Below are 24,940 nucleotides of genomic sequence, written 5' to 3' on the forward strand. Positions count from 1 at the left end.
CTTTAGCAAAAGTTTACTTACAAAAGTTTCCTTTACTTTTCCGTCAAATTTCCGTCAACTTCGGACTTTTCCGTTTTTGACGACAATTTATATACAATTTGCTATACAATTTGACGTAAATTTACTACCTGAATTAAAATGAAAATTCACTTGAAAAGTTGACTAGAAAAAATTTTTCGTCAATTTTCAGATAAAGTTTTACATTAATTTATTGTTGATTTGACTCAGAAAAATTGTTAAGTATATTTTTAACCTCAAATTGTAGACAATTTTATGCATAAATTTGCTTACCTTCTGAAATGGTAAGAACGAACTTACCGACTTTTTTTTTCTAGTAAAAAGTTACCTCTATTGACCACTATTAAGTTGGCGCGGAAATTTGATATTTTTTAATGATTGATTTGCCAAAAAATTGCTCTCTAAATGCTCTTTCAGAATCCACAATTGCACCAGTCATAAAATTAAAATTTAATTAATTCTAAATCGAGCAAAAATTAACCGCAAATTTTTCTTTCCAACTTTTGCCGTTAAATTGTCTGCACATTCAGGCAGCAAATTTCAGGCAATTTCAATTTCAAATTACTGTCAATTTCAATGCAAAGTGGCTACTAGGGTACTTTAGTTATGAAAAATCGGAGATGTCATTTTTAGAACATGCCCTAATAGCCACTTTAGCTTGAAATTGACAGTAATTTGATGTTAAAATGACCTAAAATCTGCGGTCCGAATTTTCCGACAATTACACAGCAAACGTTGAAAACAAAAATTTGCGGTTAATTTTTTTCTTTAATTTAGAGGTTTTTTTTTTCTATTTTGTTATTTCTTACGATAGAAAAAAGTCGGTAATGTTCTTTCTTACATTTTCAGAAGGTAAGCAAATTTATACATAAAAATGTCTACAATTTGAGGGTAAAAATACTTAACAATTTTTCAAATCAAATTAACATTAAATTAATATAAAATTTGCCTGAAAATTGACGACAACTTTTTTCAAGTCAACTTTTGAAGTAAATTTGCATTCTAATTCGGGTAGTAAATTTACGTCAAATTGAATAGCAAGTTGCATACAAATTGTCGTAAAAAACGGAAAAATCCGAAGTTGACGAAAATTTGACGAAAAATTCAAAGAAACTTTTGTTAAAGCAAACTGTGCTATAAGTTATTTTGGCCAGTTTTTTTGTCGAATGAATTCTTACCAAAAATTTACGAAATAAATTCAGAATATTTACTAGGGTGATTTAAAAGTTTTGTTTAGATAAAAAAAGACGCCTGTGAAAATTAGAGCTCTTAATATTAACATTAAGAGGTTCCTCATCGCACTTTTCTATTTTCCAAAAGAATGAAAAAAATTTTTTTACGTCTTCTAATTTTTATAAGTAGCTAAAGATGCGTCATAGGAATAATTGGCAGGCATATTTTTGTAGATAATTGAATGCTCTACAAAAAAAGTTTCTTATCATTTTTTGATAAATCTATTTGTTCAAAAGTTATTTAAGGTTGAAGTCAAATTCATATTAAATTTTGAGATCTTTTTAGTTTTCCGGCGAAATTATCAGACCTATTACAAAATATCATAGGACCTTTTTTGTAGAAAATTTTATTCACCAGAAGTTATTGTTTATAAAGTTTTTTCAAATTCTGCTTTGTTTTCTAGTTATTTTCATTTTAATGTCATGCTCATAAAAAAAATAGTCTTCTGATCGATTTTAAGAGCTTGACATTAAAATAAAAATAACTATAGTAGGTACTATAGTAAAAAAAACTAGCCGATCTAACCATGATAATACCAAATTACATCGGTAAATTGACGGCATGAGCATAAATGCCGAATATTTACGGCGGCATTCTCAAAACCGCGATCGACCCTCGCGGACTTGGAATCACTGTGAAATCACAGTGAAATCACAGTGAATTCACTTTCACCGTGAGTTTACGGTGTGTTTACGGTGAATTCATAGTGAATTCACAGTGATTTTGTGCCATTTTGTCATTGTGATTTAGTAGTGATTTCCCTGTGATTTCACTGCGAGTTTACAGTGAATTAATGGTGATTTCACCATGATTTCACAATAAATTTATGGTGATTTCACCATGATTCTACAGTAAATTTATGGTGATTTCACCATGATTTCACAGTAAACTATGGTGATTTCACTATGATTTTACAGTGATTTCACTGTGATTTCACTGCGAGTTTACAGTGAATTAATGGTGATTTCACAGTAAATTGATGGTGATTTCACCATGATTCCACCGTAAATTTGTGGTGATTTCACCATGATTCCACCGTAAATTTGTGGTGATTTCACCATGATTCCACAGTAAATTTATGGTGATTTTAAATTATCAAAAAAAAAGCTGTTCAAGCATTCTTCGAAGTTTGAAAAAGTCTTATAAACTCGGAATAACTTTTAATTTGACGTATAAAGTCAGAGTAATTCCAAGATTTCGGACTCTTTCAGAAGAGTTATTCTGAGTTGATAGAACTCTCAGTAGAAAATTTGTGCAGCTGTCAAAAGAGTCATTTAGAGTTTTTTAGAAAAATAATTGATTTCCTTAACACGTATTTTTCTTTGTACTTTGACAAAAATTGTTCAAGAAAACATTAATGTCATAGTGTAATACAAGATACCCCTGTATTACTATCAAAAATGGATTATCATCTCTCTGCTAACATTCAGCGAGTAACGCATTCCATAAATGCTTCAAGATCAGAATTTATAACTTCTGAAATAAGTATCTTACCAGGGACACTACAAAAGGTGGGCGCGATCTAGTGGTGAGCACTGAACTACTTCCGCTGCTGCTGCCTAGCATCATAACTATTAAATCAATAATCATTAGGATTAAATATATATTCATTAATCTCGAACAAATATATATATATATATATATATATTTATTCTGAATGGATATATTTTTTTGTGTCTAAGTAATATTTATTAGAGTTGATATAATAATATGTTGCTTTAATATTTGGGGTTGTTGGCACTGTAAAATAATTTAGTTGTCTATTAAATAAATATTTTCTTAACTTAACCAAATGATTTTATTATCTTAGAGAGAGAATTATTAATGTCAACCAAATATAGTCTATTAAATTATTTATTAAAAATGAGAAAATAGATCATGTCAACGTAATAAAATTAAGTTGTCCTAAATCAATTTTCGTTTAATAGAATTTAACAAAACCAATTTAATTGCCGAAGAGGAATTTTTTTCGTGCATTAAAACTTCCTGTAGAAAATTTGTGCAGCTGTCAAAAGTGTTATTTGGAGTTTTTTATATTTATTAAAATTTTTGGCGGATTACGTTGCCGTGTGCAAAATAATTTGTTGCTAGAAGCTTAAGTGTCAAGAGACGAATTTATAATGCCGACGATAATTGATACTTCAATTACTTGTTACGGCTGGTAATTATTTATACATATATTAAAATATAAATATAATTGTGGCTTAAACATGTTAGATAATAAATCATCTGGTGGAATCTAAAGAAGTAATTAAAAACATTTTTTTTTTTTTTATCAAATTTATAAAAATTTTTTGATAATTCCACTCATGTGTTTAAACACTCATACTATTTCTAAATTTTTTTAAATTTAAAAATCAGAAATAATCAACAGTTAAAAAAAAATAACATGAATATTTTTTTTACATTTTAATAAATATAAAAAACTCCAAATAACACTTTTCACAGCTGCACAAATTTTCTACAGGAAGTTTTAATACACGAAAAAAATTCCTCTTCGGCAATTAAATTGGTTTTGTTAAATTCTATTAAACGAAAATTGATTTAGGACAACTAAATTTTATTACGTTGACATGATCTATTTTCTCATTTTTAATAAATGATTTAATATAGACTCTATTTGGTTGACATTAATAATTCTCTCTCTAAGATAATAAAATCATTTGGTTAAGTTAAGAAAATATTTATTTAATAGACAACTAAATTATTTTACAGTGCCAGCAACCCCAAATATTAAAACAACATATTATTATATCAACTCTAATAAATATTACTTAGACACAAAAAAATATATCCATTCAGAATGAATATATATATATATATATATATATATATATATATATATATATATATATATTTGTTCGAGATTAATGAATATATATTTAATCCTAATGATTATTGATTTAATAGTTATGATGCTAGGCAGCAGCAGCGGAAGTAGTTCAGTGCTCACCACTAGATCGCGCCCACCTTTTGTAGTGTCCCTGGTAAGATACTTATTTTAGAAGTTATAAATTCTGATCTTGAAGCAATCATGGAATGCGTTACTCGCTGAATGTTAGCAGAGAGATAATAATCCATTTTTGATAGTAATACAGGGGTATCTTGTATTACACTATGACATTAATGTTTTCTTGAACAATTTTTGTCAAAGTACAAAGAAAAATACGTGTTAAGGAAATCAATTATTTTTCTAAAAAACTCTAAATGACTCTTTTGACAGCTGCACAAATTTTCTACTGAGAGTTCTATCAACTCAGAATAACTCTTCTGAAAGAGTCCGAAATCTTGGAATTTCACGTAGTGACTGCAGATGGCTCGTTATTATTATTATTATTATTATTATTATTATTATTATTATTATTATTATTATTATTATTATTATTATTATTATTATTATTAATATTAATATTAATATTAATATTGTTATTCTTATTTTTATTAATATTTCCAGTTTTAAAGTTTACAAATAAAATAGTCAGAAATTCACAGGAAATCCACTGCATATTCACTGTGAATTCACAGAAAATTCACTGCCAATTTACTGTATATTTACTGTGACTTTACCGAAAATTCGCGGTCAATTCACTGTATATTCACTGTGAATTTCCTATAAGGTCACTGTAAATTCACTGTAAATTCACTGTGAATTCACTGTGAATTCACTGTGAATTGGCTGCGGTACCACACTAAACTCACAGCAATACCACTGTGAGATAACCATAAATCTACAGTGACCGAATGGCACAAAATCACAGTGATTTCACCGTAATTTCACCATGGTTTCACAATGTTTTTACTATAATCTCACTGGGATTTCACCATGATTTTACAGTGATTCCAAGTCCGCGAGGGGAGGGTTGAATTTAAAATAATCCGGATTGAAAAACCGGCCTTTTGTCTATTATGAACATTTCTATTTTACCGGCGAAATTAGTAAATATTATGCCCTAAAATATATTTGAAATATAAAGCACACCTGGTAAACAAACACCTGCCGCTAGACAGCTGTCATCCTTCAGCATATGTGAATAAAAAAAAACTTACTTTGTATTGAGTTGTCTTTTTTTAGGATTGTGAGTTCAAAACTAAGATTTGTTAATTTTGAACAGTAACATAAATAATGCTAAAATCAAAATCGCAAAATAGTATTTGGTACAATCTTATCAAAAAAACTTAACTTTATATATTTTCTATACAAAACTTTATCTTTAACTACAAACACTGTTTTTTTAACTTTGTAAATTATTCTATTACTAGTGAAGAAGAAGCAAGATTCATTCAAGAAAGAATAACAGCAGTAGAAAAACATTTCGCCGAATTATGTACTTCATTCGCAGCTTATGCAAGGAAATCGGCAAGGTAAAAATTTATAATATACTTGTAAATTTATTTATATTAATACATATAAATCTAGGATAATCATTTCGATAAAATCACTCATTATTTTAGGCTTCGAGATAAAAATGACGAGGTTGCCAAAGTGATCCAAACATATGCTGAATCAGAAACTATTAACATATCATTAAGCCGTGGGTTATCTAATTTTGCAGCAACTTTATCAGTCATCGGTGATTACAAGTTAGTAATATTAGATATCATTTGCACTTTTTACCCTGATAGCCAAGTTGGCAGCAAGCTGGCGACAATCTACTGCTGCAACCTGTCACCAAGTTGGCCGCAAAAATGAAGATGTCGGATAGGGAAAATTCTGAAAACCGGATTAAGGCTGGGCCGCACCTAATGAAATCCTGAATTTAAGAATTCTAATTATTTATTAAATAATTATCATAACAGCAATTTTCTTAGCTTCCGACTAAAAGCCGAAGACGAACTTCCTCGGAAGATTTTCATCATCCGAGTCCCATAAATATTCAAAAAGTAATTAGAATTCTTAAATTCAGGATTTCGTTAGGTGCGGCCCACCCTTCAAAAAAGATTGATATTAAAGTTCTTTTCAATCCGAATCAATCCATTTTCGTTTATTGAAGAGACCCTTCATATGTTCTTGTCTGTATTCTACAGTCTCCCGAGCTTACAAAAATTTTGTTCATCAATTTTAATTTCATTAAATGAATGTTCGAAATATCAGTTACGTAAATTATTAAATATTTCATCGCTGGCAACGTGTTTATCACACTTTGACATGATTATTTTACTACATTAGAACTAAAATTTGCGGTAATAATAATTCATCATAACCCTTAGTTGTTCTAATTGTCCACTTTGCTTGCTATTAAGTCACTCCTCAAACTGTAGAATAGTATTAAGAACTGCAGTTCAGAAAAACTTACTACGGAAAAAAAAGCTCACTTGATTCAAGTAAGATATTCTTGGACCAAGAATACCCATGGTGGAAATTTTTCGGACTTTTCTCTGAATAACTCTGAAAAAGTCTTTAGAACTTTAGAACTGAGTTTTTCAGAGAAAATTCCGAATAATTTCCACCAGGGACTAGTTTGAAAAATTCCATTTTTTTTGCTTCAAGAATTTTTTTTTTGGCTCAGAGTTTCAGGATTCTTAAATCACAATTCGTTTCTGGTTGGTTCGAAATTACATTTTTTCACACATTAAATCTAACTCTCAAACCAAGTAACAGATTTACTTAGGTGAAGCAAAAATTTCGACGCCAGGTAGCGCCTCGATGAGTACAGCGTATTTGCTTGTGATATTGATTCTTTTTCTCGGTTAGTTGTAGTTAGTTTTGAATTATAAGTTCACAATTTGAACATCCAATCATAAATCTCGCGGTTGATAATTATTTTTGTTTAATGTATATAAATATGAACAAATTTCGTTATCATAATACCCAAAATAGTAAATAATTACTGGGTTCAAACTTTTAAGATTTTCACAGTAAATATATTTACTAAAATGTCAATGTTCCCTGATTAAAAAAAAAAAAAAAAAAAAAAACGATTCAAATCGATTCAAAAAAAAAAATTTTTAATCGTTTTAAATACTTTTAAATCGACTTAATCGACATCGTTTTTTAAGAGCGAATGAAAATGAATCGTTTTGAATCGACGTATATAAAAAGATTTAATTTTTCAAATATTCCCAAATACTTTATAAAGTATGTATATATGTGCATATATATGTGCTTAGGGAAAATAATTTTTTCCCGGGAATTTACTGGAACCAAATTAATTTTTTTTCTGTGTGTCATTAAAATTTTTCAGGGATGCTGAAGTTCAACGTATTGATTCAAAGATAATCTCAATTTTATCACACTATTCAATTATTTGTCGACATGCTCGTGAAGATGTAAAAAACACCTTCTCAGCCCGTGATAAAGAACTTGCTCGAAGAAAACATATTGATAAGCTTCGACTCAAGGAATCAGGAAAATCACCCACAGTTGTATATTTTATTTTAATAACTTTTTTTTTATTTTTTGTATACTACTCAAAAAATTACAGTATCAATATTTTGTTCGATAAAATTTCTTCACGCATAATAAGAAAAGTAAGTGGAAAGAAATTTTTCGTAACCAGAAGGTAACGATAACAACGTTTTTGTAATGCTAACAAATTATTGCGCCCTGGTGGATCCGAATTACGGTAATTTAACGCGTTTTTCCGTAATTTACCGTAAAATATGGTATTTCTACGGTAAATTTGCCGTAATTCACGATACTTGACAGTGAATTACGGTAAAATACGACAATCTACCATAATTTGTGGCATTTTTACCGTAAAACGTATATTTTTTCATTTTAACAGTTTTTACAGTTCAATACTTCGCTTTGCGGTAAAATACCGCAGGCTTGCCGCAATTTCTTCGTAAATTACCACTCTTGTAATGCGAATTTACCGTAAAAATACCGCGATTTCTCTGTGAAATGTCGCGATTTTGCCGTAAATTACAGTATTTTACACTAAAGTGCAACAATTACTGTAATTTACCGTAATTTGAATCCGCCAAGGCGCCTAGCAATGGCTTGTAACTGTTTCGAAATTGATCTATTAAAGTAAAAAAACTGATTTGTTAAAATGAGAAAATAAATTCGTAGATGATTAATAAAATTTTTTGTGATCATAAGCTAAGATTATAAACAATAACGAAAGCATGCGTAGAAATACGTCGATATTATCATAATAAATATCATGTATTCTCATAACTAATCGACTTCTAACTTCTGACAAAAATTCATTTGTTAGTATAACAAATTTTGATTTGTTGCCGTAAAAGTTAAAGATGTTTGCCACTATAACAAAGTCATTCGTTTTCTCGTTTATGATGACGAATGAATGTGTGTAAACGAACACATACACAATCTTGTGGCTTTTCTTTTAATTACTACATTTATAATATCTTTTAAATAAAATTATCAATGGGACAAAAATTAAGAATTTCTATCTATCGGATTTTTTTTTGTTTTGTGACTTTTGGTATCAACTTATAGCATTTTTAGAATCATCACAAAATTGTTGATACTGTAATTATAAGTAGAGTAGACCTGCCGATCTTGGACACTTTGAGTATATATATTTTGGAAATTTTAAGACTTTTTATAACTTGTAACAATACACGATAATATCATTAACTTTCTATTATATTCAAATATACTTATTATCGTATCAGTAATTTTTGAATTCATCAGATATCAAAACAAAATACAAATAAGTGTCCATATCAAGGCCCTAGTGACCACAATTGGTGCTTCTGTATAAATATGTGGCAGTATATAAAAATAATGTCAATTTTTTGTCGATAATCTGTAGTCGCAAGCTGACTTGAAATCAATGACAGCTACAGTTCAAGTATTAAAAGTTGTCAAAGGTTTGGAAGAACAGATAGATTCTTTTGAGAAACGCAAACTGCACGATCTCAAGACATTATTACTCGATTTTGTCATGATTGAGTTGAGTTTTCACACGAAAGCTGTTGAACTTTTTACGAAAGCTTATCAAGATATTGCTGAGATAGATGTATTCAAAGACTTAGAGGTGAGTACAGTAGTAAATTATTAAAAATTATTTTTTTACGTTTTCATCCGGTAAAACTACGAAAAAAATTTTTCTCTGAATTTTCCATCAATTATTCTTGTAGGAAATTTAATTCTCTACAAAAAAGTATTGAATTAGTTTTTTCGTAATCGTAACGGGTAAAAAGTTATTGAGCTGTAAATATTCGCAATAAAAGAAAATTTAATTAGATATGAAGAAAATTAAATTCAGTATCCATCCGCAAGTACTAGCTTCAATTGAAAAATATAATGAATTTGGGACAAAAGATGAAGAACAGAAACAATATGTGTTACAAATAGTTGCTGATCATAGGAAAAAATATCCAAATTGTAATAAGAAAAATTATTCATAATTATATAAACGATTATTGAATTATTTAATTATTATAAACAGTTTATAGTTTGATTAATTTCGAAATAAATACATATAGTCACCAAAAAAGTTTTCAAAAAGTTGAAAATTATTTCAAATCTATAAAAATTAAATAAATTATCTAGTAATGGTGTCAATTCCATTAAAGAGTTGCTCTAAAACTGTCTTCCTTCAAATTTACTTAGTAACGAGTACTTAAAGCTCAATAACTTTTTAACCGTTAAGATTACGAAAAAACTATATCAATACTTTTTTGTAGAGAATTAAATTTCCTACAAGAGTAATTGATGGAAAATACAGAAAAAAAATTTTTTCGTAGTTTTACCGGATGAAAACGTAAAAAAAAATTTTTTACGTGTTATTTAATGATCCTGAAGTTAGCAGACATTTAAAAATTTTTGAATTTTCGTTTTGCAATAAATCAACTGCAAAAAAATAATATAAAAATATGCACATGTAGAAAATTTAAAAAACTACAGGTGCAATTTTTTCAAATATTTTTTTAAAAATTTTTTATCGTCTAAAAAAAAATCCAAAAATTATTAGACGTCTGCTAACTTCAGTATCATGTTATTTAAATGGGAAAATATAAATGTATTGAGCTTCTTGAAGAATTGAGATATCGAGCTGCGCTTTGGAGGGAATTTTCGTCATACCTTAGAGAAGCTTTTGAAACGATAGCCAAAAAACTTTTTTTTTTTTTGACTCGATTTTCGAAAATTGGACCGAAACCGATAACTTCCCTTTTTTGAAAATTTTCAATTTTTATAGCGGAACGTTAAAAAAAAACAATGGTTGTAAAAGATTTGGCATGTATATTATTTATAAGGCATTACCTTAAACTATTTTCTAAAAAATGCATCATTTTTTAGCTTTTACAATTATAATTTTATAGCTTTCCTCTATTAAGTTAATATTGATGCTTTTAGAAATTTCGAGAGATGTTAAATGTCCCTGAAACTTTCTCACGATTTGATACTGTCACAAGAACATCTTTCCGTCAGTCGTATTCTCTCAATAATTTACCAAATCATTTGTCATCATCACCAGTACAGCTGAAAAACTTAAGTCGTACAACAGAATCATTGGTATTTAAAAAAAAAAAAAATTAATTCAATTATTGAAAAATTAATTTTGAAATTATTTTGCAGGATTCTTTGAAAACAGCCGTCACTAATTCTTCAGAATTAGTTCAAGTTGATGAATACGATGAGAGCTCCAATACCACAGGAGAAACTATCCATTGACGATACTGACATCGAAATTTAAATCAGTATTTGGATAGTAGATTGCAACTATTCATTTTGTTGTGAAAGGAAATAAAAAAAACTATAAAATGAATCCAATGTATTATTTTGTAATTGATTTTACAGTATTATTCATATTAACAAAATCATTTAATGTTACGAATAATTTTAACTTATGTAATATTTTTTTGAAAAATGGAAAGAATCATATATATATATTTGACGTATACAGAAATCAAAATTAATCTGATATTAATTGAATTTCAATAATGTGTTGTGAATACTAATTAAGTATTATTAAATATCTTGATATGGAAATTTATAAAGCGATAGGCGTACACGGAAAAAAAATTGTGATACTGAAAAACATCACTACTAATATTGAAATAGTTTGAGAAGTTTAGTGTACCACAGTAATATAAATTTTGTATCATTTTTTATGTATGTTGGAATTGACCACAGATTGTAAATAACACAATTAATTTGTATACTGAACTTTCTTTTCAGATGAATTATTTCACATTTATTTTAAAATTAAGATAGTAAAAATTATATTTTTTAAAATTTAATGAGCAATAAATAAATACCATTTTAATTTTTCGTTTTATATAAAAAGGAAATGAAAATATGAGTTATAAATTATATCTATATTCATGGATTTTCTCTATTGCATACTGAACTGTATAATAGGAATATAGTGAATGTCATGTAAAATTCATTTTATGTATAACTTATATCAGTAGTAAATGCTAATTTAGCATCACTCTATTTATAACCAGCACTGATACAAAATTTATATTACGTGGTAATAATTTAGTATCACGTTTTTCCGTGTAATGGATTAATTTATTTGTCAGCACCCTCAACTCCAGCTTGTGTCATCAGATCTGCAATATTTTTTTCAAGGTCATCTATTCGACTTCCCATTTCATCTAGTAATCTTTATTAAGGAGTTCATAAAGTGTTTTATAATTTCTGTAAAAAAAAGAAAAAAATTCTATAATAAACCCGATCAGTACTATTAGTCTCTGACTTCAACTGACTAATGCGTTTTTATTATTTTGACGAAGAATAAGTTTCAAGTAAAAAAATTATCATTTATGAATACCTGTGAATTATTTGTGAATCTAAATGTAGGGAAGACCGGGGCACGACGGCCCCCTTCAGCTGCTAATTATTTATTATGGCTTTTAATCTATAGGTCAACCTAATTTAGTCTTTTTTTAAGCAAATCCATTAAGATTTTACCAAAACTCAAAAAAAAAATTTTCTGGGGCACGACTGCCCCCTCCAAAAAAGTTTGAAAAATTTTTTTCTTTTTATTGAAAAAAAAAAAAAGATTTTAACCACAAATATACTACTTCCGTACGTTTATAATCCCATGCACTTCAAATTAATTAGAAAAAAAATTTATTTAGCTGATTTAACCAGTTTTATTGAAATTATTATTTTTTTATTTTAACCACAATATAATCTGTTGACTCAAAAGAGTTTTAATCAATAAATTTTTCAAATCCATTTTAGTTTAGAAAAAAAAAATTTTTTTCTGTAGCAAATTTCTTTTGGTGGTCCATTTTGCCCCAGAAATCGCAGATCAGCTTAGAATGTCTTTAAAACATCAGAGGTATCATGATTTGACCGAAAATGGAAAAAAAAAATTTTATAAACTTTTTGAGGGGGGCCGTAGTGCCCCGGTCTCTCCTAAAATATGATTAAAATTCTTTTTTTTAATTATAAAAAAGACATGGGAAATTCCCAGCCCAAATTTGACATCATCGTCAATTGCAAGAACTTGACGTAAACTTACTGTGAATCTAATCAAAATCACTGAACGTCAAATTTTTGAAGTGATAGTATGGCCATCAGGGATTGGACTGATAAAAATAATTTTAGAAATTTTATCCTGGAAAGATTTTGTCCAGAAAGATAAATTCGTGTTACCCCTACTACATTCAGAGTCATACAATCTAAATATTTGATTAAAAAATAAATGTTCTTCAAGTAAAAATAAAATATGTTGATTGAAGAATTTGTGGTTTTTCATGCATGAGCTTGAATAACTAATAACCTTGATTTCATTAATTAAGAAAATAGAGTGACTGAAACTAAGAAACTCATTTTGAAAGAAAAAAATTTTTTCTCGGTCCAAGTTAATTTTTTTTTTTTATACCTAAGATAGCATCCTATTTTAAGTTTAAGATAATTTAAAACAATATTGAAATTGTTTTAAAATAAAAAATTAAATTAAAACTAAATACATGAAATCTTTCACGAAAAAAGAAAAATAGTTATCGTCAAAAAGTTCATCAATGTTTAAATTAATATAAAAAAAGGATATTTCTCCCAATAATTTGATCAGACATTGATTGAAACTTATCTTGCATTCCTTGAAGGAGACTCTGAACCTGAAAAAAATAATGAATTAAATAAAAAATAATAATAAATAGCTTAGATTTATAAATAAATGTTATATTTATTTACTTACAAATTGTGTTAATTCTTGCATATTTTTGGGATCAACATTAGTGGCCATAGAAAAATTTTCAGCATTATCAGATTTTTCTTGCTCAATATCCGCCATTATAGTGTTTTACTTCACAATTTTTGTAGACAACTATCTCACAATATTACTTTTGTATCTATGTCAGAATACAACAAATTTATAGCATATCGTTTATGACATTCACCCGGCGCATGCGAAATTTTCGATCAGCTCACGTTATGTGTTTACACAAATATTAACCTCAAAGCCTGGTGTTTGTTTTTTTCAGTGTTTACTTGCCTTCAAGTAGTTCTCTATGTATATGTGAGGAATATTGTGTAGCAAGAGATTGAAGGATCACCTATACAGAGAGAAGGTTTCTCTCTGACGCACAGTTCTAACGAAATTAGTGACAACTTGAGGGAGGCACCATCAATTGATCTAACAATCACATGAAAACCCAGTAGCCAAATATATATATATATATACATATATATATATATATATATATTAGGGTGATCCAAAAAATAACAAATTTTTTTTTTTTCTTCCAAACAGGTTCAAAAGTTTCATTTAGATAAAAAAAGACGCCTGTAAAAATTAGAGCTCTTAATATTAACATTAAGAGGTTCCTCATCGCACTTTTCTATTTTCCATAAGAATAACATGGGAAAAATTTTTTTTACGTCTTCTGATTTTCATAAGTAGCTAACGATGCGTCATAGGAATAATTGGCAGGCATATTTTTGTAGGGAATTGAATGCTCTACAATAAAAGATTCTTATCATTTTTTGAGGAATCTATTTGTTCAAAAGTTATTAGAGGTTGAAGTCGAATTCATATTAAATTGTGAGATTTTCTACTTTTCCGGCGAAACTATCAGACTTATTACAAAATATCATCAGACCTTTTTTGTAGACAATTTTATTCCCTAAAAGTTATTTCTAATAAAGTTTTTTCGAATTCCGCATTATTTTCTAGTTATTTTTATTTTAATGTCAAGCTCCTAAAATCGATCAGAAGACTATTTTTTTTATGAGCATGACATTAAAATGAAAATAAATAGAAAACAATGCGGAATTCGAAAAAACTTTATTCGGTATATCTTCTAGGGAATAAAATTGTCTACAAAAAAGGTCTGATGATATTTTGTAATAAGTCTGATAGTTTCGCCGGAAAAGTAGAAAATCTCACAATTTAATATGAATTCGACTTCAACCTCTAATAACTTTTGAACAAATAGATTCCTCAAAAAATGATAAGAATCTTTTATTGTAGAGCATTCAATTCCCTACAAAAATATGCCTGCCAATTATTCCTATGACGCATCGTTAGCTACTTATGAAAATCAGAAGACGTAAAAAAAATTTTTCCCATGTTATTCTTATGGAAAATAGAAAAGTGCGATGAGGAACCTCTTAATGTTAATATTAAGAGCTCTAATTTTTACAGGCGTCTTTTTTTATCTAGATGAAACTTTTGAACCTGTTTGGAAGAAAAAAAAAAAAATTTCTTATTTTTTGGATCACCCTAATATATATATATATTAGGGTGCTTCATTTCGGAGCCAATTTTTTTGTTTTTAAGTGCATGTGGAAAAAACCATAGTTCAACACAAAAAAAAAATTTTCGCGAAAGAAAAAAAATTCTATGTCGATTACAGACCTAGCTCATTGAAAAATTCGATTTTCCCATTTAAATAACATGGGAAAATTCTTTTTTTTAGCTTTAAGTATTTTTAACCTCGTTAACCAATCAATAGATCAAATAGACGAGCACATATTTTGTAGGAAATTGAACGCTCTACAAAAAAGGTCTTTTATCATTTTTCGATAAATCCATCTGTTTCAAAGTTATTAGAGCTCGAAGTAAAGTTGGAGATCGTTTTACTTTTCCGGTGAAACTATCAGACATCACAAAATTCTGTAAGGTCTTTTTTGTTGACAATTTTATTCTCTACAAGTTATTATCAGTAAAGTTTTTTCAAATTCCGCATTTTTTTCTAGTTATTTTCATTTAAATGTCGAGCTTTGGAAATCGATCAGAACCACTTTTTTAAGAGCTTGATATATATTAGGGTGATCTGTTTGGAACGACTATTTTTTTTTGCCCACTTCAAAATATTGTTGTAAATATTGAAAGTTTCAGCTCTTAATTTTAATTTTAGGTACTTTACATTTGATTTTGAATTTTTCTCATTTAAAATACATAATAAAGTTGGAAGATTTTTTTAGGAAACTTGATTCTTTACAAAAAAGGTCCTCTTTAGTAACGTGGCGTAAGGGAGAAAAAAAGTCTGAGATAAAAAGAAAAGAGCATATTTTTGTAATTTTTTTTTCAAAGTACCTTCTTTATTAAAATCCTTAAAATTTGTGACAATATTAAGCATCATTCCAAGAATATTCTGCTAAATTGTCAGAAAAAATATTGAAAAATAAGCCAGTGGTAGTGGGGAGATCTGAGTCACCTCAAAAAAAAAAATCTCCATATGCGGTAGTCAGGATAACTCATGACTGACTGCTTCATCTAAAGTCCAAAAACCCAAAAGATTTCTTTAGTACATAAGTTTATCTTAGATTTGAACGAAGGATTTTTAACTTCCCGCTAAGAAAATCGATCCCTGATTAAAAAAGTGAATTGAAAAGTATTGAAAATTATCTCAATTCTTTTCAATCCCTCGGCGGTTTTGGAAAGTATTGAATGGAATTGAAATTTCGATCGTTTGAATACTTTCCAATTCCAAAGTGGAATTCGAAAGTATTGAAAAGAATTCAATCTTTCATCATTTCAATACCTTCCAATATGGAATTATTTAGGTATTGAGAAGGATTCGGAAAGATTCAAAAATTTCAATTCATTTCAATCTTTTTCAATCCCACACTTGATCGAAATATCGGATTATTTAGGTATTGAGAAGGATTCGGAAAGATTCAAAAATTTCAATTCATTTCAATCTTTTTCAATCCCACTCATGACCCGAAATGTGAAATTATTTAGGTATTGAGAAGGATTCAGAAAGATTCAAAAATTTCAATTCATTTCAATCTTTTTCAATCCCACTCATGACCCGAAATGTGAAATTATTTAGGTATTGAGAAGGATTCAGAAAGATTCAAAAATTTCAATTCATTTCAATCTTTTTTAATCCCACACTTGATCCGAAATGTCGGATTATTTAGGTATTGAGAAGGATTCAGAAAGATTAAAAATATCAATTCATTTGAATCTTTTTTAATTCCTCGGAAGTTCTAAAATTCTTTTATTATTTTGGGATTGAAAAGTATTCATTTTATGTCAAAATGAATACCTTGGGGTATAGAAAGTATTCGAAAGGATTCATTTCTCATCGTTTTCAATACTTTTCAATTCACTTTTTTAATCAGGGATGATTTTCAAAAAATTCGGGAAGTGATTGTGTTCATCACGATTTTCGAAAATCGAAATTTCATCAGATGTCGACGTTTTGAGGTCCTAGGAAGCTATTCTGACTAATTTCACGATGATGTCCGAGTGTATGTATGTATGTATGTATGTGTGTGTTTGGATGTGAACGCTCTATAACTAATGAACCGATTTGGGTGGTTCTTGCGGCAATCGAAAGAGCTTGTTGGCTATCAACTTTCCTGAAAATTTCAGATCATTTGATCAAGTAGACTCGAAATTATTGCGAATGATGAAAAGAAAAAATTATTTTTTTTAAGTTTTTTATTGATTTCTCAGAAACGAGTTGAACGATCGACTTCAAAATCTACTCAGCTCTAGAACTTAATAAAACGCGTCGATTGCCGCCTTAACCATCTCGATCGGTGAATTTGTTCGAGAGATATCGTTGGAGAAAGAAATGGTGAAAGACGATTTTTTTCGATATCTTTGAAGTGACTAATCCGATCAATTTCTAAATGTAAGTGTTAAATCTACGTAAAACGCGTCGATTGCCACATTAAACGACAAAATCGGTTGATTAGTTCACAAGATATCGGCGTCGAAAAATTAAAAAAATAATAATTTATCTCGTTTTTCCCGGGTAACTCAGAATATAATTTACGAGATGGTCTAAAAATCATGCGAGCTTTTCACCTTCATAGTTTCTATCACCACCCCAGTCAGCATTGAAGTCAGAACAACTGCTTTACGTCTTTTTGAAAGCGTCCTATAGAGATTTTATAGGAATGAATGAGTTCTATGAGAAGTGCTATAGTTAAGTATAGGGCCTTATATATACAGCTATGAGAATTTATCGGATTTTGTAAGCAGGCCCTCGCAGATTTAAATCACGGTGGAAACACCGTGAAAGTGTAAACACCGTGGATCCACCGTGGTTACACGGTGGGTTTGTTCCATTTTACCACCGGGTATACACAGTGTTTCCACTGTGATTACGCGGTGTATCCACCGTGATTCCACGGTGGCTTTGTGCTATTTTACCACCGTGGTTCTACGGTGTATCCACCGCGTAATCACAGTGAAAACGCCGTGTATACACAGTGGTAAAGCGACCGTGGAATCACGGTGGATTCACCGCGTAATCACAGTGGTAAAATGGAACAAACCCACCGTGTTTCCACCGTGATTCAAATCTGCGAGGGGGGTAGGTGGCTCATTCGACATCTCGAGAACTACTTGAAGACTTCTTTAAGGGGTAATGGTAACCGATTTTTAATTCAATTTAATTCACGGACAAACACTGGAAACCGAAAATAGAGAGTCTTTAGCGTTTTTTAAAACCTTAACAGAGGGCTAGAAATTTTGTATTTTCAAAAATTCTAATTTGTCTCCGAGAAAAATTGTTTTAAAGTTCTCATTTACTCTACGAGTGCAACAAAGATAGTCCCGTTTATTTTTCTGAGTGTAAGAAAGAGGTCCGGTAGCGTATCCCCTTAAGGCTGGGCCTTACTAAACTAATTTTTGAATTTTACTTTTCTTTTAATTTATTAATCAATTATTATTACAGAAATTTTTATAGCTTCCGAAAAAATGTGTAAGCCAAACTTTTTCGGAAGGTTTTCATCACTCGAGTGACGTAATTATTCCAAACGTAATTAGAAAAGTAAAATTCGCAAATTCGCTTAGTACTGCCCACCCTTAAGATGTTGATGAGACGTCCAAATCGTAAATAGGAACTTATTCAGAACTCACCCAGTTCCATTCGTTGACTTGAGTGTGACAGAGAAAAAAGTTCAGACCCCTCTTAAGTATTTACTATTTATATCAGCTGATAGACGCATACACATGTAAACATTTATGGTTTAGTCTACTTTGAGTAGTTTTAGCTTTAGCCACCAGTTGGCGTATCAAAATTCTAAGGTTCCCCTATATGTATATACATAAATATAACCTCTGCAATGGGGGCCATCGAGATTGAGACATTTGACACTAAGTCAGCTGATTATGTCAATCATTGGGAGATATTTATGTTTAAAATTACAGAAATGGCAAATACATCATAAATAAATATTTTCGAAATTAATAAAATTGTAATTGGTAAATAAAATTCCAGTAGTCAATCTCAATGAATACTCAATTATCTACGTAAAAACGCAAATAACATTATTGTAAAGATTGTGTGACAATGAAACTCTTTATAATAATTATGATTATTGTTTTTTTGTATATTATCAATGATGCTAAGACTTGGCGACCTGAAGCAACAGAACGATCACCAGTAATTTTAGGTGAGCTTTTTATATTTAATTAATTAATTATTCTAATATACTTATGAACAACTAATATATAAATAAACATACTTTTAAATAGTTCCTGGAGATGGTGGAAGTCAACTAGAAGCAAAACTTAATAAAACTGCTGTTCCTCATTATCTCTGTGAAAAAGTTTCCTCGGACTATTTTAATATTTGGTTGAATCTTGAACTTCTTGTTCCAATAATAATTGATTGCTTTGTAAGTTTAAAACCAATACGTTTTTCATTTTTAATCCCTGATTAAAAAATACGATTTGTGACGATTAAAAACGATTAAAAATTTAATCGTCTTTAACAGTCATAATCGTCATAGTTTTTCACATTTAATCGTCTCTAATCGTCAAAAGACGATTTATTATTTTACGATTAAAAACGTTTATCGACGATTAAAATTTCAAATCGTCATGAATCGTTTTCAATCTTCCTGTAGGACCAGAAATTGCAAAATTATTTTACGATTAAAGACGATTCATGACGATTCAAAATTTTAATCTTAATGAATCTTCTTTAATCGCAAAATAATATTGAAATTTCTGGTCCTGCATGAAGATTAAAAACGATCTAAAACGATTCGAAATTTAATCGATTTTAATCGTCATTAATCGTATTTTCTAATCAGGGATCTTCCTTTAAAAATTGAAAATTATAAATAATATTTAACTGAAATTAATATTGAACTTGAAATATTTTTAATATTTCTTATACCAGTATAGTGACAAAAATACAATATTCAGAATAAAGTTCATTTTTTTAATGCACAGTAAAAAATATTGTGTATCTGTATTATAGAAAACGGTCCACGTTAAATTTTTTAAGTTGATTATTTTGTGTCAAATCAACAGATTTCACTGTGTTACTTTAAAATTTCAAATCGATCAACTATTTAACGCTGAAAGTGTTCTTCAGTACAAAAATTTAAATTATCGACATTTATTAATTGTTACTTTAAAATTAACATAAAATTTATGTTAAAAAGTCAATCGATACTCGCGGAAGAATTATTAAAGAAATGAAAGTAAAATCGATATTTTATGAATGTCAATTTAACTTAAAAATTTTTATTATCAATATATTAAATTTACACGGAGAAAAAAATTTAGTAAATTTTACTAAAAAATATGAGAATAATTACTAAATTTGGATAGTAATCTTGAAACGCTTATGATTTATATGAAAAATTCATAAACACCCTGATTAAAAAATGCGATTTAAAACGATTTGCAATGTTAAATGCCCATAAGAAGAGGGATTCAAAAGTATTCAAGGTATTCAAAAGCATTAAAAAGTATTTAAAATTTTTTATTTTGAATCGTTTTAAATCGCTTTTTTTAATCAGGGCAGATTAGCATATTTTACAAGTCGTTTAGTAAATTTTACTATCCCAGTTTAGTAAATTTTACTATCCTGTTTAGTAAATTTTACTATATTAGAATGGAAAAAAATAAAATAAAATTTTTAATAGTTTATCAACTTTTTATTATTATTGATTCCCTCGCAGATTTGAATCACGGTGGAAACACGGTGGGTTTGTTCCATTTTACCACTGTGATTACGCGGTGTATCTACCGTGTATACACGGTGTTTCCACTGTGATTACGTAATCGCGTACGCGGTGGATACACCGTGGAACCACGGTGGTGAAATGGAACAAACCCACCGTGTAACCACAGTGGATCCACGGTGTTTACACTTCCATGGTGTTTCCACCGTGATTCAAATCTGCGAGGGTTATTATTATTATTATTATTTCTGTTATCTGTATTGGTGTTGGTGTGGATTTTTGTATTTTAAAATATCACTTGATTCAACCGAGATTCGAACCCTGATCTCCCGCGCGCGAGTCCTTTCCAATGTCTGACGGCCCGATGTGTCCTTTGAACAAAATTTTCAGACCTTGTAATACATCCTTGTATATGTTATCCCCACCAACTTTTAATTTTATCTATACATAGTAGAATTTACTATACAGATAGTAAAAAAATATAATCGTGTTGGCACAAAATACATTGCAAAGGATTACTCGAAATTACGGAGTAATGTTCATCAAAAAATACTTTCCGTGCGTGATTTTTTCTTAATCCGACTTTAATAAAAACATTGTTTACTATCAAAAAATAGTTGGATGTTAAATAATAATTGTTGTCACTATCGATGACTTCAAAATTACATATAAATTATATTTACTGAATATCCATAGCACAAATGTAAAATGTAAAAGTTAACATATTTTTTGTGTCGACAATAACATTAAAAAAGTGTTGAATTTACTTCTCGTATTGGACCGTTTCTAACGTACAGGTTGTGTTGATTTTAACACAACATTTTCTACTGTGTGCGGAAATGAAAATAAATTGTTTAGTACACTAATATGTATTCAAATGTTTATTAAGATTTGGCATATTTACTATGAATTTTTTATGTACAGATTGATAATATGAAACTGACATATCATAATGATACTCGAACTACAACTAATACCGATGGTGTATCTGTAAGAGTACCAGGATGGGGAGATCCGTTTACAGTAGAATATTTAGATTCTAGTAAAGCATCTCCAGGATATTATTTTAAAAATATTGGTAATATGTTAGTTGACGAATTGGGGTATGTAAGAAATTTTTCACTCCGTGGGGCACCATATGATTTTAGAAAAGCACCAAGTAAGTTAAGTATTTATTGTTGATTTTAACTGATAAAAATTGTGAATTTATAGTTTGAATGTTTTTCTTTTATTTATCGATAAATCTTTTAAACAGATGAAAATGAAGAGTTTTTCATCAAGTTAAAGCAACTTGTCGAAGAAACGTATATTACTAATAATAAAGTACCAATAACTTTAATTGCTCACAGTATGGGTGGACCAATGACTTTACTATTTCTTCAAAAACAAACTCAAAAGTGGAAAGATCAGTACATAAAGACATTAATATCTCTCGGAGCTGTATGGGGAGGATCTGTGAAAGCTCTTAAGGTTTTTGCTGTGGGAGATAATTTGGGTACATACGTTCTTAGAGAGAGTATTTTGAAAGATCAGCAAATAACGAGTCCAAGTCTAGGATGGCTACTTCCTTCAAAGATTTTTTGGAAAGAGACTGAAGTGTTGGTGCAAACACAGATCAAAAATTATACACTGCTTGATTTACAGCAATTTTTTTTGTAATAAATGTTAAACAATGTTTTTTTTTTTAATTTTGATTATTTTTAGCATCATATTTTTATTGATTTTAGGGACATTAATGTGCCAAATGGATGGGAATTTCGTAAAGATACTGAAAAATTTCAAACCGATTTCACAGCTCCTGGCGTAGAAGTCCATTGTTTACATGGAATAAACGTCGGCACAGTTGAAAGGTAATTGAAAAAATAAAAACAAAAGTATTTTATCACTGCCCAAATAACAATCTTGTTCAAGGCTTGGGCAAGCCTGGTCTTAAGTTCGGTAGTCGTTAGTGTCTTTTCCTACCTATGTGTCTTGCTGCAGATACTTGTGGCTAGATTTCAATAGCAAGTCCAGTGCAAGCCTTCCACAACAAATTCGTGCCAGATTATAACTCAATTCTGGAGGAAGACTATAGTTGAAAATAGTTGCGCATGGCTTGCTCAAGATCTGCTCAAGGCTCAAAATTGACCTTGAGTCTTGAGCAGATCTTGAGCAAGCCATGCGTAAGTAGCTGCCGTGAGTTACTGATGCAAGTAATGCGCCAGAAACTTTTCAACTGCACCGTATCTCAGATATCTTCAATATTCTTGTGTACAATGCCTTGAGCAAGTCATGCACAAGTCTTGATGACGATTTCTTGCTATAAGATCTTGCACAAGACCCATTCTTAGAGAAAGACACTAGTGACCAGAGATTTGCTCAAGGCACTGGCATCAGAATCTTGCTCAAGCATGTGTTATTTGGGGGAGAGAAAAAAATTTGAATTCGAGTAATTATTTTTCTTGTTTCCATAAATACTCAAAATAAGTAATTTTTTTTCTGAAATGAAATTGATAGTTTTCATTTTAAGAAAACTATTGGTTCACTTTAGTAATGAATTTCTAGAAGCATGAATTACTTGAGTCAAGCAAATATTTCTTCAATTCAGCTGATACGTTCTCAAATTTATCACAATTCAAAATCCCGACAAAGCAATTATTTCGTGAAATAAAAAAAAAGTAATTGAAGAAAGATATAGATAAAAATTGGAAAAAAATTCTTTCACTTAGAAAAAAATTTGTTTTTATGACAAAATGAAATGTCTCATTGCTACCCTGGTGAAAATTTTTCGGACTTTTGTCCGAAAAAGTCTTTAGAACTCTGAAAAAGTCTTTAGAACTCTAGAACTGAGTTTTTCAGACAGAAGTCCGAAAAATTTTTACCAGGATATTGATTAAAATATAAAATATATTAATTTTTTCGAGAAATATTTCTATAAATTATTAAATATTCAAATTGCACAACTCAATGGCGAAGCAACGAGATGTTTTCTGCTAACGCTTACTCGGTCCCGGCTAAATCACTCACGTAAAAATCATATTTACACTTATTTATAGGCCAAACCGACCACTAATATAATTCTGATTCAGCGCATCGAAATACATAACCCTAGCTAGGTCTAGTCAAATGTACAAACCACTTTTTTTTGTGTGCCGGTGTAATTAACATAAAAGAAATAATCAACTACTGTTCATACACAAACACACAAAATTTCCAACTGTGTAGCACAATGAGAAAAATTTTATTACTTGCTCAAAAATGAGTGTTCAGCTGAAACTAATACAAATTTGTCTCGGAAATTTACCGCTCTTCAAAAATGACTCATGTTTTTTTTCGTTAATCCAACTATTTAGGTGATATCGAAGTTCAAAGTTTGATATATTTAAAAAATAATATTTTTCGTTTAAAATTCTATAACTCTTCAGCAAAGGCAGATATACCTACGCACTGTACAGTTGTTTGTCAAAAATTTACCGCTCTACAAAAAAGATCTCTTCTGTTTTTTTAATAAACTCGATCGTTGAAGAGATATTTCAGCTCTAGGTTAAAAGAAAACTTTCACAAAATAACTTAAAATTTCGCTCTAATGATATAAAATATTCTTTATATTTCGAGCGCAAATATCTCCAGAAATGTTTGTAGTGAAATGTGAAAGCCAAAATTAATCAATGAACCGAATTATTAATTATTTTTGTTTATATTTACTAGATTATACTACAAGCCTGGTGTATCAATAGATACATATCCTCAATTAATTCTCGGGGATGGTGATGGAACTGTTAATTTAAGAAGTTTAAATGGTTGTCTTTACTGGCGAAATAAACAAAAACAAAGAATTTATCATCAACCATTTTCAGGAGTAGATCATATGGAAATATTAAGGAATCAACATGTTTTAGATTATATTAAAACAACATTGAGTACGAGTCAGCATTATAATCCCCGGTTTAAAAAATTGATCAATTAAATTTGAAATTTTAGCAATTTTTTATTACTTTCCGTGCATCTGTTACTAAAGATATTACTATTTCGTCTAATTTTATCTTTTAATCATTTTAAATACTCATATAATTCAAATTCTTCCTATAAAAATGAAAGAATATGACTTTAATTCAACAATTAAATATCAGGGGTAAAAAGAGCTCATAGTTTATTTTTTTTATTTTAGTGAATTTAAAAAACTTAAGATCATATTTACGTCGATAAATTAGATATATTATTCTAGATTAATTTCGATAACTACTTAAATCGAAGACTTTTATTCTTATCTTATCATACCTGGTAATGATAGTAATTAAATATAATTTTAAGTACTATTTATAACTAAATTTTATTTTATAATTTGTTATTTTTTGTTATTATAATTGTAATATAAAATGTAGTTGTATAAATATCAGAATGTTTTATTTAAATACGTATAGATATAAATTCTTAAAA

At 29.1% G+C, this 24,940-nt stretch overlaps 3 protein-coding genes across 4 annotated transcripts; 2 read left to right on the forward strand and 1 right to left on the reverse strand.

Annotated features, from left to right (window-relative positions):
• The first annotated feature begins 5,247 nt into the window (after positions 1-5,247).
• Positions 5,248-11,216, forward strand: LOC130673109 (CBY1-interacting BAR domain-containing protein 1-A). Of its 2 annotated transcripts, none has more exons than XM_057478036.1 (7): positions 5,248-5,406; positions 5,512-5,613; positions 5,704-5,832; positions 7,434-7,614; positions 8,979-9,203; positions 10,526-10,684; positions 10,748-11,216. In XM_057478036.1, exons 1-7 carry the CDS (start codon positions 5,375-5,377, stop codon positions 10,841-10,843), a joined length of 924 nt encoding a protein of 307 aa, XP_057334019.1. In that variant the 5' UTR covers positions 5,248-5,374; the 3' UTR covers positions 10,844-11,216. The 2 variants fall into 2 exon arrangements, with proteins under 2 accessions (XP_057334019.1, XP_057334020.1); XM_057478037.1 differs by having other exon boundaries at positions 7,434-7,611.
• Positions 11,189-18,605, reverse strand: LOC130673110 (heat shock factor-binding protein 1). Its single transcript, XM_057478038.1, has 4 exons — positions 18,462-18,605; positions 13,329-13,482; positions 13,182-13,248; positions 11,189-11,778 (listed from the first exon to the last, which is right to left on the reverse strand). The coding sequence occupies exons 2-4, from the start codon at positions 13,422-13,424 to the stop codon at positions 11,690-11,692; spliced, it is 252 nt and encodes an 83-aa protein (XP_057334021.1). The 5' UTR covers positions 13,425-13,482; positions 18,462-18,605; the 3' UTR covers positions 11,189-11,689.
• A 53-nt stretch (positions 18,606-18,658) lies between these two features.
• LOC130673108 (phospholipase A2 group XV-like) lies at positions 18,659-24,716 on the forward strand. The gene is made up of 6 exons (XM_057478035.1): positions 18,659-18,997; positions 19,080-19,222; positions 21,449-21,683; positions 21,780-22,179; positions 22,252-22,374; positions 24,212-24,716. The coding sequence occupies exons 1-6, from the start codon at positions 18,895-18,897 to the stop codon at positions 24,468-24,470; spliced, it is 1,263 nt and encodes a 420-aa protein (XP_057334018.1). The 5' UTR covers positions 18,659-18,894; the 3' UTR covers positions 24,471-24,716.
• The last annotated feature ends 224 nt before the right edge of the window (positions 24,717-24,940 follow it).

Source organism: Microplitis mediator, chromosome 8, assembly GCF_029852145.1.
Source record: "Microplitis mediator isolate UGA2020A chromosome 8, iyMicMedi2.1, whole genome shotgun sequence".
In the NCBI taxonomy this organism is placed as follows: domain Eukaryota; kingdom Metazoa; phylum Arthropoda; class Insecta; order Hymenoptera; family Braconidae; genus Microplitis; species Microplitis mediator.

Excerpts from the sequence above, each read along its gene's own strand:
- LOC130673109 (XM_057478036.1), top strand. The coding sequence starts at position 5,375 with ATGCTAAAATCAAAATCGCAAAATAGTATTTG. Across the intron at positions 5,614-5,703 it reads TATGCAAGGAAATCGGCAAG|GCTTCGAGATAAAAATGACG; the intron begins GTAAAAATTTAT and ends TCATTATTTTAG. Across the intron at positions 5,833-7,433 it reads TCAGTCATCGGTGATTACAA|GGATGCTGAAGTTCAACGTA; the intron begins GTTAGTAATATT and ends AAAATTTTTCAG.
- LOC130673110 (XM_057478038.1), bottom strand. The coding sequence starts at position 13,424 with ATGGCGGATATTGAGCAAGAAAAATCTGATAATGCTGAAAATTTTTCT. Across the intron at positions 13,249-13,328 it reads TGCAAGAATTAACACAATTT|GTTCAGAGTCTCCTTCAAGG; the intron begins GTAAGTAAATAA and ends TATTTTTTTCAG. Across the intron at positions 11,779-13,181 it reads TGATCAAATTATTGGGAGAA|TAGATGAAATGGGAAGTCGA; the intron begins ATATCCTTTTTT and ends AATAAAGATTAC.
- LOC130673108 (XM_057478035.1), top strand. The coding sequence starts at position 18,895 with ATGAAACTCTTTATAATAATTATGATTATTGTTTTTTTGTATATTATC. Across the intron at positions 21,684-21,779 it reads TGATTTTAGAAAAGCACCAA|ATGAAAATGAAGAGTTTTTC; the intron begins GTAAGTTAAGTA and ends TCTTTTAAACAG. Across the intron at positions 22,375-24,211 it reads AACGTCGGCACAGTTGAAAG|ATTATACTACAAGCCTGGTG; the intron begins GTAATTGAAAAA and ends TATATTTACTAG.